Here is an 18,676-nt window from a genome sequence, read left to right as displayed (position 1 = left end):
ATACTTTAATTCATTTAAAAGACTCACTATGGTTAATCTTGGTTAAATTGTCATGTTTTACACTAATACCCTTTCGATTTTCCCTCTTTTCGATTTCCCCCTTTTTTTCCCTCCTTTCGATTTCCCCCTTTTTAAAACCCTAATTTCCTCCCTATTTCATCTTCAACCTCTGAATTTCTCTATTCACTCTCTCTCTCTGTTTTCATGGCTAGGTCTGAATTTTTGTCTGTATCATTGCGGAATATAACTTTGGACGACAAGAATTGCTTGGGTGAAGCATGTTTCCTGCAATTGTGCTCCGCCTAAACTGGTTGTCGTGCTTAGGGAAGAGGATATAGTAGTCGAATTACTCAGGGTTAGCAAGGAATTGGAAGTTGAACAAGGTCCAAATGCAGATGTGAAGGAAAAAGTAGTCGAATTAGCCAATTTTATCAAAGTTATTAAAATGGCACTCATTCTTCTGTATTTTGTGTTGTTGTTTGTTGTTAGTAAGAATTAGTTAAGTGATGTTTGTATTTGGCTTTATGCCTTATGAATGTAAGCAATGATCTTTGAAGATGAATAAAATTACCAAATTTTTATGAAATGCTTTCAATTGATGTTGCCATAAATACTCAGTCAAGTTCACAAATTAAGCAGCAAAAAAAATCATGATTTATATAAATCAGGACACAAAAATTGTCTAAACACATTCACATCATGTCACAAAAGGCTGCAGTTCAAATAACACAATAATTAAGTTTCAAAAGACTTGTGCTGATGACACTAAATTAACATCATTGTTTAATTTCTACTGACATGAGCTAGTAACACTAAATAAGTTCCAAAATAATGTTGTTCTGATGACAGATCAAGTTGGTTGGGAGGCAGAAACACCCTTCCTGGCCCTCTTAGAAGTTCTTGTTTGCTGTGATGTTGAAGCTAGGTCTGGTTGAGACATTGAAACACCTTTCTTGGGCTTAGTCTGCTGCTGCTCAGCTGCCATGCTTGCTTTCTCTTTACCAGTTAATCCTCCTTGGCATGTGACCTTGTTATGACCAAAGTTGCCACATTTGCTGCATCTAATAGTCTTAGATCTCTTCCCTTTTGCTTGCTCACCTTCCTCCCTCCTCCTATTTCTTGCTGGCCTCCCAATTCCTCTTTGCATAGGTGGGGGCTGAATGTCTGGGTAGGTGTTATCTGGCCACTGGTGTACATCAGGGATGGCCTTGATATTGTTCTTGTAAGTGAGCTTGTATCTCCTAACTGAGTACCATTCACTCACATACTTGTGAGGATCATCATTGGAGTGATAAATGGCCCTCATTGCATGTTTACATGGCAAACCAGATATCTGCCATGCATTACAAGCACAGGTCTTCTCCCTTAAGTTCACTGGAAGAACAGATTTCCCATCTAATACCTCAAACTCACCATCTCCAGACAACAAGCATTTGCAAGATCTAGACTCTTTGCTAATAACCTGAAGTCTCTTGATAATATTTGGACAGAGATCATCTCTCCAGCTCTCACATTGCTCTTTTCTTGTTGCCATTCTCACCATTGTAAGTCTTCTAACACCTGCATCATAAAACAACCATACATGTTAACAGTGTGCTGATGTGTGTACATAATAACAATTAGCATCTTAAGTTAAGGACATTACCTTCAAGCAAAGTAAGCACAGGTCTGCATCTATCAATGCCCAATGTGGCATTGAAACTTTCTACAAAATTAGACTTATTCACATCAGATTTGATAGTAGGGTTGAAGGCATGCTTGGACCAGACAGATTGTGGACCTAATTTTGACAGCCATTCCAAAGCTAAAGGATTAGCTTTTTTCAGAGCTTCCATTGCCTTTCTGAATGTGAAAGGGTTATAAGCTCCAGCTGCCTTCCAGAAAAGTTGGAACATAAGCAAGCCTGGGAACTGAGGTTTAAAGTTCTTCACAAGATGTTTGCAGCAATATCTCCTTCCCACTTTAGGCCACAACTCAGTGATTGCCACATCTATGCCCTTTACAAACAATTAGCAGGACATATTAGTTTGTGAAACTTATCAAAATAGTTAAAAAAATACAAAAAAAAAAGTTGTGAAAGGTTACCTTTTGTCTGTCAGACATGATACACCACTCATCACCTCTGCCACTGTCCTTTAATGCATTCTTCAAGTGCCAAATAAAGAATTTCTAGGTGTCACTATTCTCCCCTCTAATAATAGCCCAGGCCACTGGAAAAATTTCATTATTGGCATCCAATGCAACAGCTGACAGTAAACAACCCCCATAATTCCCTTTAAGGTGGGCTCCATCAACACCTATTAGGCTTCTGCAACCATTAATTAAGCCATCTAGAGCAGCTTTGAAGCAAATAAAGATACTACTAAATGCTAAAGGGCTCTCTGGGTGATTTGGAGGATTCCAAACAGGGTGAGCTATTGAGTCTGGGTTCAAGCTTTTAAGTACATCACAGTACCTAGGCAACAGGGTGTATGACTCATCATGACCCCCATGAATTTCATTCAAAGCCTTAGTTCTTACCCTATACAAGGTAGATAGTGCCATTTCCACCCCATACCTTTTCCATAACAAGTGATTCAATGACTTAGCAGGAATGTCATTGTGTGCCCTAATATCATCAAGAAGAACCCTTTTTGCCCACTTCACATTCACCATGCTGTTCCTGGATCCTAATCCTTGACATGTGTGTTCAGAGTTCTGAATTAGCTTGATTGCCCAAGTAATACCATCAGGCAGAACTGATCCATGCAATCTCCATTCACAATGAGCATCTGAGCACCTCACAGAGTACCTAGTGTTGCTGGCATAATCCACAATAACTGCAAAACCACATTGAATGCAGTAGTCTCTAACAACATCTCTTAGATGCTGTTTGTCAGTGAAGAGTTGCCACTCTTTCAGAACAATTCTCCCAAAACCTTCATCTTTGAAGACTTCTTCATTATTGTACAGCTTTGCTAAGTAGTTGTCCTCATCTTTGTCACACTCAAAGATATGTTCCTCAAAAGGATCCCATGAATCTTCAATCTTCGGACCATATTCATCTTCAGATAATTGCTCTTCTGTGTCCACACTCTCAACTGTATCATCATCACTGTCATATGCCTCATAGGCCCTATCTTCTTGCTCATTAGCTTCATCAGCATCCTGCTCATCATGTACAGACAAGCTATCACTCCTATTTAATCCAACTGACACACTTAAGGCCCTACCGCCTACCCCAAATTGAATATGTTGGTCACTGTCACCTCCACTTGTACTGGAACTGATTACAATGCCTTTCCTCTTTGCTGTAGTCCTAGGCACTCTTTGCCTCCTAAAGAAGACTGACCCCATGTCAGATTTTGATGAATTTGATGTCTGCCCAACTCCATGCTCCCCAACATTTACCATAGGAGGTACAACAGACTGGGTTGATGGTTGAGGTTGAGTTTGTTGGTTGCTAAATTGAGCTTGGTGGTCAGATTCAAGCTCAGAGGTAGGCATTTGTACAGAAATAGGCTCCTCAGGCTGCCATGGGGTTGGGGGAATTCTAAATCAGTTTTCTAAAGCATTCCCTCTCCCTCTACCTCTTCCAGTTCCCCTCCCTCTTCCAGTTCCCCTCCCTCTCCTTCTTGGCATCCCTACATTATCAGCATGCTCTCCAACCTCTCCCTGTCCCTGTTCCCCTCCCTCAACCACACCTCTCCCTCTCCCTCTCCCTCTCCCTCTACCTCTTCCAGTTCCCCTCCCTCTACCTCTTGACCTCCCCCTACCTCTCCCTCTCCCTCTCCCAGTCAACTCTTGATCCGCAATGACATCTGACCAAGTTGCATCTATGTCTGTGTGTGGGGGTAAAAAGAACTCAATTTCAGGGCCATTACTTGGGGCTGTATCCCTACTAATAGTCTTAAGATGTGTCTCAAATTCTTCCTGACTAACAACCTCAGCTTCAACAAGTGGACCTTTATTCTTCCTAGGTGTGAGTTTCTGTTTGTTACTACTCTCAGGGACAAGACTCTCAGTTACACCAGCTTGTTCTTTGCCTAACATCAAAGACCTAGCAGCTGCCACCACCTCAGTGTCCTTTAAACCATCCCCAATCCAAATATATATCTCCTTCTTCTCAGGTAAATTAGCAAACATTTTCATTAAATCTGCATCACTCTTTAATTCAACATGCTTCATCTTCATATCTAAAAGTGGGGTTCTTGGGTGTTTCTAAATTCAATTCTTTTGCCTTTTCCCAATATTCAACAATTAGGTCAATCATATTTGCCTTATCAGTATCATCAACTACAATGGTAACATCTTTACCCCTATACTGTAATTGCAATACAATTTTATCATCCATTCTGCAACAATTACACAAACAAACCAACATTCACATAAAAATCCACACAAACACAGCGCTACGGTGCGACAAAATACAAAAAAAAACTCAAAAAAAAAATAGAGCATAAATATGAGGCTAGAGCACGAAAAAACTCACAGATCTTGCTCGATTCAACGTAAATAACGTCCAATTCTCCGGAAAGCTTTGATTTTTGATAGCCAATGTAACAATTTTCGCGCAAAAACACCGAAATTCAGCAACACTTATTCGCAATTTTTGGTGGAATATGAAGAACTAATTTCGTGGAAATGGTGATGGAAGTTTAAAGGGAAGCCCTTGATTCTTAAAGTCAGATTAGACACATTTGGTTGGGGGGAAATAAATAAGGGTAGTTCTGTCATTTCAGGTTCAATTTTGATTTAAATAGCTAAACCATGGTTAATATATTAATCAATGACTTAACTCATGTCACCATTAGCTTAGTTTAATTAATTGTTGATTACTGTTGATAAAATCTTTTTAAGCCCTTTACCAAAGAGAAAAAAAATAAATTGGATGTTACCACTGAGAATTTCCCTTATTAATTAAAGCATAAAATTTCTATCATAATGTTTAAATAGGGAGAAACTTGGTCTATGACTCTATGCTCTTTGCAGGCGAAAGAATTGAATATAGGGCCTTTCTATTTACGAATTTAAAAAAACAAACAAACAAATTTTTCACCAAATGCCCTTGAGTTATTTTTTTTTTCACCATATACCCATGAAAATTTTCAAATGCACCATATACACTTGAGTTTCACAAAAATGTCACCAAATGTCCAAATGACTAACGAACGTTAACTTCGTTAGTCATTAAGGGGTAAATTTGTCATGTGGAAACTTGTGATTGCCTAACATTTATATTAATTTAATTTTAATATGATTATTTTATAATTATAAATAAATAAATAATAATAATAAAAAAAAACACCCACCACAGCCCAGCTTAGCTCTGCCACCACTATAATACCCCTCATGATTGTTTTAAAGGATTTGATATACTACTCATATCAACAAGATGCATCTTTCTTTTAGGGAGCTCATATGCTAAAATAATCCACAGTTAAGCGTGCTTAGCTGGGAGTAGTTGTTGGCCCTCGATGCGCATTTTGTGACAGTAGGCCCCTCCCTAATTTGTTTGTGGTCGGGATGTTACAACCTCCTTGTCCCCGCAGTCAGTCACGTCTTTTCGGCGCTAGCCCGAACCCGACACCCCACTTGCCGATCCCCCTTTGCTTCCCCTAAACCACCCATTCCCCAATCCCAATAACACCTTCCTTTCTCCCTCGAAAACCCCCTCCCCACCACCGGCGTCCACACTCTCATTCCCGCGCCGGCGAACCCAAACCGACCCTTAGCTTCCCTTTCCATCTCCATCCCCTAAACCATCTCACCGAAACCTTAAAATAAAAAAAATAAAATAAAAAAACCCAAAATTGAAACCCTAGATTTTAACTTTTAGGATTTCAACTTTTCGATTTTGGGGTTTTCGTGAGTGGTTTTCGAGGGAGGGAAAGTGATTTTGGGGTGGCTGCGAGCGGTGGTCAGCGTCGGCGGGGGAGGGAGCAAGGCTGCTGGGGTTCGTTGATTCTGGCACTAGAGCGGGGAGGGTTAGGGGTTGTGCTAAAGGAAAGAGAAAGCTTTATGTTTAGGAGTCTCGGGGAGGGGTGAGGATGTTAGGGAGAGTTCGCTAGCGGGGAAAGGGGCTGGCCGGTGCCGCTGATGTTGGCTGGCTAGTGGGGTTAGGAGTGGTGGATGTTTTTTTTTTCTTTAAAAAAAATTTTAAAAGCTTTTTTCTTAATTTTTTTATAATTAATGATATAATTAAAAAAAATAATCAATCAAGTGCTGTCACGTGACATAATTAGCCATAATGACTAGCGGAATTAACCACCGTATATCATTAAGGTTATTTGGTGACATTTTTGTAAAACTCGTGAGCATATGGTGAATTTGAAAATTTTCTAGATATATGGTGAATAAAAAAATAACTCATGGGCATTTGGTGAAAATTCCGTAAAAAAAAACTTTCAAGTATGGAGCTTAATTTTACTAGTAAACACTAAGGCGTTTGGTTCACATAATTAAGGTATAAGGTATGGGTTTAGATTGGTTTAAACCCATACCTTATGTTTGTTTTATGATTTTAAGAGTTTCAAACCCATACCTCAAACCCCCAAGGTATGGGGTTTAGAAACCTTGGGGGGTGAGTTTGGCTCACTCCCATACTTTTAGGTATTAAATAAAAGAAAAAAAAAATTGCATACCAAACATATGGTATAAATAATCAAGTTCCAAATTAAACCCATACCACTTTGGTTTCATTCTTGATTTCAACCCCATACAGTTTGCGAACCAAATGCCCCCTAAATGTGTGTATGTGTGTGTGTATACCTAGTATATTATAAAGTCATTCTTCATGTATTATAGTAGCTTAAGAAACAACTCAGCTTTGTTTCCGTTTGTTTTGACAGAATACATTTTAGTTGTTTGGTTAATAAAAAAAATTTCATTTTAAAACGAAGGTATGCCACATTTTCATCTCTACTCTTTACAATCCCTTACCCTCTCATCCGTCTTCTTCCTTCCAATCATATTTTTCCCTTCCTATATGATTTTTCTTGTATTAAACCAAATAAAGGAAAACTATTTTTACAATTGTATTTTCCCTTGAAAATAGTAAATACACTGTATAAGTTATCTTAGGTTGAATTGAGTCAAGTGGGATCAAATCAACATCAATTATAAGTTACTTCAAGACATGTCATGTTCTAGTTTAGCTTTTTGATGGTCAAGTTCCAATCTATTAGTTTATTAATTTATTTCAGGTCTTTAATCAACTTTAATTGTTACTTTTCCGTCAAAATTGACTCTTGATCGAATACATGAGCATGGGCCACAAAAATTATGGCACTAATAACTTTCAATGTACTAAAGGATATCATCATTATTATTCCTTATTATTATTTGAAAGAATTTTTTTATTTATTGTCAAAAATTAGAATCATTTTCAAAAATAATTGTAAAAGAGAAAATCTAGAGAGAAAAAAGGCCATACAACGAGGCCTAAGCTTCCCAATTCAGCTTGGCTTGGCTGGGTGAATCTGCTCAAGAGCCAAGCTTTAACCGAGTCAAAAGCTCAGAGCCATTCAGCTTAGTTATAATCTTGACTCTAGGTTGAAATTTCTGCACACAACAATATATTCAAGTAACTATTACACTGCAATTACCAACAAGCAGCACCTTTGTCCAAAATAAATACTCCTAAAAAGAACTAATTAAAAAAAAAAAGGCATCGCCAATTTCAGCTCTTTGGGGCAATCTTTTAGTAGAAACTTTGCAAGTACTATGTCAGTTTAGCATTGCTTGATAACTGCCTCTTCTGTAGTTCTGTACTATTCTCGACACTATGGTATGTACATCGAAAGAACACCTGGAACTGCTTGTCAGCATTGACATTGACACCATTACCGACACCTCCAGGCACCTGATTGATTACAAAGAAAAAATCGTAAAATGATACAAACAGGAGGAGAAATTTGGCATCACATCTAATCATGCCAAGTATCATCAATGTTTCTCCCGTCCCTTACAACATTGATTCAGGTCTTCTACAACACACTACAGCGGCTCAAACACAGTCCGTCTTTCAACGAGCTCAGATAGAACACTTCTCATTTTATCAACGGATATAGGTTTCAATATGCAACCATCCATACCCACCCTGACACAATTTTCTCTGATCAACCTGTCCGTGCTCACAGTGAGTGCCACAATTAACGGTCTCTCATGACGCTTTGAGAACCTTTTTCTAATTTGAGCAGCGACATCAAACCCATCAAATCCAGGCATAGACAAATCAAGGAATATCACCCTGTATTCTCGGGACACAGCTAACAGACATTCCTCACTCGACGCTACAGTTGTAACATCACATCCAAGGTGCATCAGGAGCCCTTTTGTAACTGTTCTACTAACCCTGTAGATAATTACCCGACGTATGCATTAGAGAGTAATCAATTGGTAATTAGTAGCATTTACTAGTCTAATCCGGCACCAAGCATAGAACAGTTTCTATGAGAGCGCACATCATGACACTTAGATGCAAAACTAAAGACAGCCAGAAATCCAATACAAAATAATCTGCTGTTATAAACTGAAGCAAGCAAGATTATAAGCCAGAAATGGTTCCTTTCAGAATCAGACTACTTGAAAAATAATGCTCTCCAGTAATGTAAAGATCAGTAAAAAGATATTTGCAAAAAGGTATGTCGCCTTATAAATCTAAATATGAGCAAAGTGGACATGCACACCAAGTGATATAGGGATCAGTAAAGAGAAATTTGCACAATAGTATGTCCCATATAATGCACAAAAGTACGTCCCATTATAACACTAAATATGAGCAAAGGGTACTTGCAGAACCAGTGATAAGTCTATTCAACAATTGAAGCGCATTTTTTGCTTTTAATTCCTCCGTTTGTCTACATGTGTCAGCTAAAGAGAAGCATGATTCTATATCCCTCGCCTCAAAAATCACTTCAGTTGTCAGAAAAAGTACAACATGATGAGCAGCGATCTATGATGCTTACTGTATTCACATAGCAACATCCTTCTGTAAAAGTCTTATTAAAATGGTAAAATGCTATTGACCTAGTTAATTAGTGAATGAAATTTATGCATTTGAAGCTTGATATCCAGACAGCTCACAACAGCAGAATAAAAGCTAATTTATGCACATGCTAGCCTATGATAACCTGAGAAATAATAACAATAAGCATCAGCTAAACTTCTTAATGTATAAAAGAGAGGTTCATTCATTCATAAGAGTTTATACTTTCCCATCACACAAAAATCCTAAAACCTAAAGACTTGTAGACATTTTTAAAAGACGACTCCTGACATACAAGGCAACCTCATAATTTCTCAAATCAAAATTCTCCTTTTGGTATTAAACAAACAGCTGCCAATGTTTTGTAATTCCCACCCCGAGAACATAGTAACATTTTTTTCTGTTAATATGTTTACTACATACAGCATTAGTAAAGTCAGCAATTACCCAAATATTAAAGTGAAAGTTTTAAAAGAGACACTACAAGAATCAGGTCAAATAACGACGGACCAGTTCCGACGGACCTGAAAATCCGTCGGAAAACTCGACATAAATCCGTCGGAATAATTGGACATTCCGACGGAATATTCCGTCAGAAAAGATCATTTCCGACGGAAAAATATTCCGTCGGAAATTTCCGACAGAAATTTCCGTCGGAACATATACTAAAAAAAAAAATAAATAAAAATATTTATTTACCACCTAACCCTAAACTTCTTCTATCTAGCCGCCACTTTTTTTTCCCTCACTTCTCTTTCCTCTTCTTTCTCTCTCCTTAACCCTCCTCCTTTCCTTTCTTCTCTTTCTCTCTCCTCATCACCTCCGTCCGCCCCTTCTCTCTCCATCCGCCCCTTCTCTTTCCTCCTTTCCTCTCCTCTTTCACCCCCTAACACCACCAACAACAAAACGGCGACTACAACAACAACACCATAAAACACCAAGCAAGCAACAAAACGGCGACTACAATAACAACACCGTAAACACCAAACAACAACAACACCGGCGACTACAACAACACCGGCGACCAAACCAACAACGGCGACCAAAACAAGAACGACGACCACGTGCATGCGCATAGATCTAGTTAATTTTTTATGAAATTGTAATGTTAATTTATATATCTTATTAGATGATTGTATAATTATATATTTCCTTTAATTTTTGTGGTTTAATTATCGTTTTTTTTTTTAATTTTCTTTATGAAATTCTTGCTAAATTTGTAGATCTATTGGTTTTGATTTATTTGTGTGGTGTTTTTCGATTTTATTGTCTCAATTTTCGTATTTTTGGGTTGATTTTCGATTATGGGTTATTTTCGGTTATTTTTTTGCTAAATTTTGTGTTTTTTGGGGTTTATTTTTGGAGTGGTGGTGTTTGAAGGTGGGAAGGGGCTAGGGTGGGTGTCGGTGGCGGTGTTTGAAGGTGGATTGGTGGCTGGTGTGGGTGTCGGTGGTGGTGTTTGAAGGTGGGAAAACGGTTGCTGTGGGTGTTGGTGGTGATGTTTGAAGGTGGGAAAAGGGTGTGCAGTGGGGTCTGGCCGTTTGGTGGTGCAGGGTGGTTGCTGGTGATGTGGGGTGGTGGTGGGGTGGAGCGAGGCGTTTTTTTTTTGTTTTTTTAAAATAATTTTCTGACGGAATTTCCGTCGCAACATACCGACAGAACTCAGTCCGTCGGAAACTTGCGACGGACTTTTTCGGGCCTGAAAATATTTTCCGGCGGACTGAATTCCGTCGGAATAGTGTTTCCGACGGAAATTCCGTCGGAAAAAGCCCATTTTCCTACAAATAGTTTTCCGACAACTAGTTCCGACGGAATTCCGTCGGAAACAAGTTTTCCGACGGAAAATTTCCGTCGTTATTTAGCTGTTTTCTAGTAGTGAGATGAGATTTTGACAGGGAAAAGGAGGTGTATGCACATGCGGGGCAAACAAACATACACACAATTGATAGCTGTGTTAATAAAAGGCTACTGAACACAATGAAAGTGAATATTGGGAAGGAGGAGATAATGATGGTGTGATTGTAAGTAGTGATGGTATGGTAAGATGTGAAGAAAGGGGAACTATAACCCTCATTTTGGGGGTAATAGTTTTAAAAGGGGAGGGTGGGTAAGTATTACCCTCATTATGAGGATAAAGATTCCTCCATTTCTCTGTTTTCCTCATGTCACTACTACTCGAGTTCATTTGCAAACACTTATTTCATACAACACCACCTCTAATCAATTAAGGTTTTCCTAGTTTGACTTTTATTACCCCTTTGATTCATTATTCCCAATCCAAGCGTGGCCTCATTGGTAAAGAGAGTAATTGAGGGATTCAATTCTCCAACATTCACTCTATCATAGGGTATTAAGCTTGCTTGTCATCATCTAGGCTTATATCTCACATTGAGGATGATCCCGGTAGATCTTGTGTGTCAACTGTTTGTTGCTTTCTACTATTATTTAACGAATATACTTCCATAGTTATAGATAGGCATATTTCATTCCCCGACAGTGCTTTAAGCATAAAACCATAGAAGGCTCAATCTTTAACTAATTTGGAAGTGCCATGTAAGTACCCTCATTCTCCAACCCCAACGGCTCAACCCTCACAAAACAACAGAAAAATAGGGAGTATCTACAACTTACCCATTCTCATCCATAATGAGAACTTTTAGGCCACTAAAGCTTGATTGAATATGATTTGCCAGTGGATTAGGTGCAAAAGGGACCACGGCTCCATTTGATCGATCAGGACTTCCAAGTTTAACTACAAAAACCGCTGTGCAACCCTTGCCAAGACCTTCACTTTCGATCCAGATGCTGCCTTCCATGAGACTTACAAACCTAATTTAAAAATTATCCAATACATAACACATCAGTCTAGAGTAACGTAATATATATCAAACAGATTAGCCACAGTTGATATAATACAGCCCAAGGCTTTGTTAGAAACAGTATCGTGAGAAACTAGGAAATTGTGTGATTGCAAATAATTTGGCATCAATGTCTAATGATTTATTACATCCTCTATTTCATAATGCTCTTAACACATTTAATTTTGTCCGTTTCATAATATTCTTTACATATCTACTTTATGCCATTTTTGGCAAACCCCTTTTACTAACTTACCTCTCTTACCTAACAGTATTTACACCTTTCCACTCACTCTCTTCAACCTTATCCACCTATGTCTTACACCCACCCACCTTTTTACACTATCTCTCTTACTTTATGTCTTTATCCACCTTTTTTTTTTACAGCCACCAACATCTTTATATTTTCTCTCTCATTAGCCTATATTCTTGTGCAAACAAGAAACGTTAAGAACATTATTAAAAAAAAGCTTGTATGTTTTTACTCCGTATAAGATTGCTTAATGACATAGCCACTTCAACAAATAAGCCAAGTTACCGCTTGCAAATGGCGAGGCCCAGTCCACTACCACCAGAATTTCGATTTGCAGGTGTTTGAGGTTGAGCAAATTTTGTGAAGAGCTTTGGAATATCTTGCGGATTGATTCCAGGTCCTGAATCCTTCACCTAAACTTGATGAAGTCAGTAGAGTCGAATAAATAAAGGTTGTAAAAAAAAGGATTTAGATTTTTTTTTTCGTTAAATAATGAAATCAACCTGCACTCGCAAATAGAAGTGATCATCTGTGGCCACTGGGATGAAATCAGGAGTCCGAGCATCTCTTAAACATTCTGCTTTTGCAACTAGAGCAGTAACTGAGACACTACCTTCTTTTGTAAACTTCACAGCATTACCAATAACATTCAACAGAACTTGCATTAGACGTTTTTCATCGCCAATAGCAAACTCTGGAACATCCGGAGCCATAGTAGTTGTTATCAACAATTTTTTGACAGATGCTATGGGCTTGATTAAATTAAGAACCTGCATCAATAGTCATGCACCTTAGAAGACTGAAAGCCATTATCATGTAAAGAACCACAATATCACCACATAATTTGATTCTGACAAAAATATAGCATGATCAATGCAAAATTATGAAAGTGAAATGAAAATATTTTATGCACAATGGAATAAATGCACTACAACAGTAAAACAGCAAATGAACGGATAAACTGTCATTTTTACCTCTCTAAACATAGAATGGAGATTGAATACTCCATTATCAAGCTTCAGACTTCCATCTTCAAGCCTCGAAAGGTCCAAAACATCATTTATTAGGGTTGCAAGAAGATTACTGCTTTTTAAAATTGCTTCAACCATCAATCGTTGCTCAGCAATAAGCTCAGTTTCTTGCAACAAGGAGGAAAGAGCTATTATTGCATGCATAGGAGTCCGCATTTCATGATTCATCACAGCTAAAAAGTCATTTCGAGCGCGGATGGCAGTCTCCGCTTCTCTGCGAGCCAAGTCAAGTGCAACATTCTGCTCCAAAAGTTGCTGTTGAGCTCTCATTGATTCTTCCAAAATTGCCGCATGGGACAGAGCAACTGCTACCTATATCATACAGAAAATGGAATACATGAATGATAAACGTCCACAAAAATAGAAAAAATAATTAACTAAATATTGCTTTGTCAATGAAAAAAGTGTAACATTCAACCACAATCAGTACACGAAGAAAAGCGCATATTAAAGAGAAACCATTTGAGTCTTATGCTATCAGCCTATCACTATTAAATTGCAGCTGTTAAATGAGGAAGATGACATCAAAACAAAAGTTTACACAAAGCTTTTTTAAACATAGAAGTAATTTAAAATTGATATGTGAGAGGTCAAAATAAGTTCTCCTAAACTAGAAATGTTGATATGTAACCCAACCAATAGCTCTGCCTGAAATTCAATTCTTTTTTTTTTTTTTTTTTTTTTTTTGGTGCTCAAATTTTGTTTTTTATTGGAATATCTGAAACTCAATTGAACCCTAATTTCAAATAGTCAAATTCAAGAGCTAATTTAGCTGAACAAGAAAATGAACCAAATCCATCATGAACAACAATGATGACTGCTAATTCTGATATCAACCTTGAAGTTCACTCATAGTCTCAAACTAATACAACTTTTTAAAACTGTCTTGCCATTTTCTATTTTCAAACTTCTATTTTTTGACAGGTATCATATTAGCTCCAATTTTGCACAATTAACGGGGAAAAAAAAAGATAAAAAAAGAAGAAAAAAAACAACAACAACAACAATTACTCAATAATATGTTGGAAAATAAAGAATACAACATATAAAGACAAAAAAAGGATGGAAAATAGACGTCAAAGACTCAAAGTTTATAGTTGAGAAATTGCCTAAATACTACTAACTACTAAGTCAATACTTGACTGAAACCTAAGTTGCTTGTAGTGGATACTGACTGAATCAACTCTCTAAAATTTGAATCAATACAGACCATGTTAGCACAAGCGATTTCAGTCATAAAATGATTTTTTAGCTCTGAATACAATGGCATATGAAAATGAAATAAGAATGCCCAACCAGTGTGTCCTTAAAATCTAGAACTTACATTCGTGGACTAGACATACTCCATCTATTTCATACGATTGCCTATCCAGGTTGACTCTAGTTTGAGCTCACTTAACAAAATCATCAATATTCATCAGCAATACAAACCTTCAACCTCTCAAGGTGTTATCAATACAGCAGTCAACAGTGTCTACTAAAACATTCCGCAACTATTCAATATTATACAGTTGTAACTAAAATTTGATGCTCCTAAATTATACAAGGTTGGGACAATGTGATTCCAAAAGGGTAAAGTATCTATGTGTTGTCCACTTTTAGAGACAATTACAAAAATTGAGTTAATTTTCTAAAAAACCTGTATTGGGATAACAAATACAGGGTTTTTTAGAAAGTACATCTCAAAAGTGATAGTTAATGAATGATATTTGCCTACACAAACTATATCTTATAGGCTATTGCCTATGTGGCTTCACTAACAAGGATATATTTATCAATAATTTGTTATCATGTGCTAGTTACATAAGCTTGACAGGCATCATACATCAGTTCAACTAGAAAACACAGCAGTAAAACTTAACATATAGCATGTATGAGGATCCAACATGATAAAATAGCTAGACGCAAACGTACCTGATCTGCAACAACTTCAACAAGCTCCAATTCATGAACATGCCATTGCCTAGCACTGTCTGAAGGAAGCATCAAAACCATCAACGCATACCGTTTTGTTGATAGCTCTGGCCAATCATTAATTTGGAAGTTAGATAGATGCAGAAGGGGAACTCGCACAGCAACCACCTCTCCAGGCATGTACTTCCCTGAGACAGGCCGGATTCTAGCCACAGGACAGTTTGGTGATATTTTCACTGCACGATTGGTGCTAAATACTTGATTGATTACAGGAAGCTGAATGGGCACAGTAAATCCAACAGGATTTTGTTGGCGGAGTGTATAAGCTAACTGAAGCTCCAATCCAGTACGTGTTGGCATCCACAAAGCACACTCTTCAAGAGCCAAAGTCCTACCTAGTTCCACAAGAGTAGTTTTAAGAATTGTATGTCGGTCAAGAGTACTTCTAATCTCATGAGTTAGCATCCTAACATGCCTGCCTGTTTCTTCTTGGGTACGGATGAGGCCCATCTCTCTATCAAGTTCTGCAGCCTTATTTTTTAAAAACAATTCCCTAGTTTTTACACTTAATAAATCCGGAATAATATGCACAAGCATCAGTGCAGTTGCACACGAGACAACAGCAGTTAGAACCTTTGCAGTGGTCATAACTACTTCAACTGTTTTGGTATGTATTCTAAAAGTCCATAAGTTAATTAGATGTGTTGCGCCACAGAGCACTATAAAAGCACCAAACTGGACAAGCACCCATCTATAAGGGAAAACAGCAGATTTCTTAACAAAGTAAATCAGCTCCAATGGGATCGAAAAATATGCAAGGGCTATGAAAAAATCTGATATATACTGATACTTCATCAACAAATCATCAGGAGGCCATTGTGGTTCAATACAATTGCACGACTCCATCTAGAACAAACAACACCAATTCAATCAACTACTGCTTCCTAATGCCTGTCAAAATACACAAATACATCAAACAATCAACTTCCATCCAAAAATGTTCAAAAGAAACTTAGCTCGGCGACCCATAGACACACACACACCCAAATCAGTAATACATAAACATCATGGAATCATGTCATCCTATGATTACTACAAAACTCAATTTGAGCTTAACAAAACCCAACAGACAGTACCCCCGATTCAAACAATGGATTAATTTCAGAATCACTTACAACCCAGTATAAAGATAAGTAAAATTAGCACTTATACTTTCAAGAGTAGCTAAAGCTTAATCAACCTGTTGCACCATTCAAGCACATTTTCATAAATTACAAATTCACTCAATTAATCCAAACTACTAGCAATTATCATCAACCCCACATAAAGCTACTACTCCATCTCTCCATTGGAATTTAATTTAATAAATTATATTTATTACGGCATTAATTAATCCAAAATTTTCACAACAATAGTTCAAATTACACTATCACGGCGACAAACAATTGAAAATTTCTACGTTACTAGTTCAAATTACACCATCACATGGACAACTAATTCCAAATCGATGGAGTAATAAATACTCCATACCCAATCAAAATCTCAATCAATTCTCCACCAAAACTTAAAAAAATCGAAAACCCAACAATCAATTCCAGATAATTACAAAAACCCTACTCAAAAATCACACAAAACAATCAAAATCACATCTTTAAAAAATAAAAATTGAAAAGATCAGATGAAGAAATAAATTAAGTAAAAATTAAAGACAGTCAACTTACCCACCAAAAATTAATCTTCAAAAAATTGAAGAGGGAAACACGATCATGAGAGAGAAAGTTAGAGAGTAGTTAGACCCCCGAAGTATACATTTTTCACAAGAAAGGAAGACAATTTTTGTTAATTTTTTTTTTTGGTTTTTGCTTTTTATTACAAAAAGCGGTGGAACTGAGATAAAATAACGCAGCTGTGATGGTGACATTTGTCACTGTCCATTGAACTTGGTTTAAAAGAGGGAATGTGGGGGCCACATATCTAGAAGACTAGAGCTACTTGAGAAGATTTAGGTCACAGACAGAATATGTACTGTTTTAGCAGGTGCTCCAATTATCAGGTTAGAGTTACTCTACTGTACATATAGTAGTAGTATTATTATTATTTTATTTTTTTTGAAAGAACATATAGTAGTATTATTGTTGTACTTAAGTTTTTAATTAAAAAAAAATTGGTTTAGTATTTTTTTTTTCAATTTAAAGTGTCAAATAGTGTATCCAGAGTTTTGATTTCTCTTACCCATTTTGTGAGATTTTGATTGAATAAACCTAAAATACATACAATAAAATCAAGCTAAGTTTGATCAAGAGAAAAGAAAAATACTTTCAATCAGTGGCGGAGTCACATTGGAACATGAATAGAACAATTAGATTTTATTTATAAAAAAACGATTTGCACTTGTAGGATGTAGTTTGTAGTCTACAAATATGTTCTTCTATTGCATATGTCATCCGTGACAATATATGTCTTAATGTTGATGTGTTTTGTTACCATCGGCCCATATTAGGGTTTGAAAGGTAGAAATTTCGAATTATGATAGACATTTGTTCAAGATCTATATGAATATGCTATTTTGGATTATTGTGATGTAAAAATCTTATTTTAATTATTAAAAGTGTTGGTAAGGGCTATCTAAGTTCTATTTATCGCTTTTATTTTTGGACAAGTAAGTTCTATTTATCGCTAATAGGTCTAATAAGCTTTGATAAATTTAGATACAGATCAGATAAGTTAAAATTAAATGAATTACAGATAAATTTGATAGTCCGGTATTAGGATGTTACTATCCCCTCCTCTCTCCTTATTTTGTATCATTAAGAAAGGTAAAGCTATGTGTCTTATGATTGGTATTAAGATGTTACTATCCCCTCCTCTCCTTATTTTGTATCATTAAGAAAGGTAAAGCTATGTGTCTTATGATTGTTCATTAAGGACGAAACAATTCCAACTGTTAGTGGATAGTCAAACACTCAAACATGCTGCAGAGTAGTTAACCAATTATGGGGCTGAATAGCAGATTTGGTGATGTTTGAGGCAGTCTCGACTCTTGAATGATCTTTGTGTAGTCAATAAAATAGTTGATGTGTAACATGGGCTAGAATGGTGTTGGCGGTGGCGTTAGCGGCTTCATGTTTGTTTTAGCCTCTTGTTTAATGTTATACTACCTCTGTTTTTTTTTTTTTTATTAATTGATACGTTTTGACATTAACATTATTTACACACTTTTCTTTGACTGTATTTTGTGATTTATATGTAATGAAAAATATAGTGATGTGAGATCTTGTTAGAATCGTCATGATATATATTTTTTAAATATAAACTTCTTATAATTTTTGCTAATCGGAAATTAAAGATATTAGTGATTGAATTTGAGCATTGACAAACGTGACTAAAGAAATATGTCAACTAAAGAGATCCAGAGAAAGTATATACTTCGAATTAATATAATCATACTAATGTAAGCAAAAAAAATGTTAGATTGAATTTGGCGTAACTGCTGAAAATCAATATTAAACTGATAATTAATAAGAAAAATAATACAACTTTTGGCCCATTCTTTTTTAATAATACAACCTTTTGATTACTTTGTAATAATACAACCTTTATGGGGTATTCATTTTAAACCAGATAAAATCAATTTTTCGGCGGACTTTGAGGG

General features: G+C 36.7%; 2 protein-coding genes across 3 annotated transcripts; both read right to left on the bottom strand.

Annotated features, from left to right (window-relative positions):
* Positions 1 to 850: 850 nt before the first annotated feature.
* Positions 851 to 2,103, bottom strand: LOC145624770 (uncharacterized). Its single transcript, XM_081677862.1, has 3 exons — positions 2,086 to 2,103; positions 1,646 to 1,997; positions 851 to 1,560 (listed from the first exon to the last, which is right to left on the bottom strand). The coding sequence occupies exons 1-3, from the start codon at positions 2,101 to 2,103 to the stop codon at positions 851 to 853; spliced, it is 1,080 nt and encodes a 359-aa protein (XP_081533988.1).
* Positions 2,104 to 7,363: 5,260 nt separating this feature from the next.
* LOC145623778 (ethylene receptor-like) lies at positions 7,364 to 16,972 on the bottom strand. Of its 2 annotated transcripts, none has more exons than XM_081676644.1 (7): positions 16,746 to 16,972; positions 15,025 to 15,975; positions 13,054 to 13,422; positions 12,583 to 12,849; positions 12,365 to 12,492; positions 11,600 to 11,797; positions 7,364 to 8,335 (listed from the first exon to the last, which is right to left on the bottom strand). In XM_081676644.1, the coding sequence occupies exons 2-7, from the start codon at positions 15,928 to 15,930 to the stop codon at positions 7,978 to 7,980; spliced, it is 2,226 nt and encodes a 741-aa protein (XP_081532770.1). In that variant the 5' UTR covers positions 15,931 to 15,975; positions 16,746 to 16,972; the 3' UTR covers positions 7,364 to 7,977. The 2 variants fall into 2 exon arrangements, with proteins under 2 accessions (XP_081532770.1, XP_081532771.1); XM_081676645.1 differs by having other exon boundaries at positions 16,750 to 16,972.
* Between the last annotated feature and the right edge of the window lie 1,704 nt (positions 16,973 to 18,676).

Source organism: Chenopodium album, chromosome 3 (genome assembly GCF_948465745.1).
Source record: "Chenopodium album chromosome 3, dcCheAlbu1.1, whole genome shotgun sequence".
Lineage (NCBI taxonomy): Eukaryota > Viridiplantae > Streptophyta > Magnoliopsida > Caryophyllales > Amaranthaceae > Chenopodium > Chenopodium album.
The sequence above is the reverse complement of the archived record's forward strand: the minus strand, read 5'-3'. Positions and strand labels throughout refer to the sequence as shown.

Bases quoted from the DNA above. Each gene is read 5' to 3' on its own strand.
- LOC145624770 (XM_081677862.1), bottom strand. The intron at 1,561-1,645 runs GTAATGTCCTTA...TTTATGATGCAG, and splicing joins TGTGCTTACTTTGCTTGAAG to GTGTTAGAAGACTTACAATG.
- LOC145623778 (XM_081676644.1), bottom strand. From the start codon at position 15,930: ATGGAGTCGTGCAATTGTATTGAACCACAATGGCCTCCTGATGATTTG. The intron at 13,423-15,024 runs GTACGTTTGCGT...TGTATGATATAG, and splicing joins TTGAAGTTGTTGCAGATCAG to GTAGCAGTTGCTCTGTCCCA. The intron at 12,850-13,053 runs GTAAAAATGACA...CTATTGATGCAG, and splicing joins TCCATTCTATGTTTAGAGAG to GTTCTTAATTTAATCAAGCC.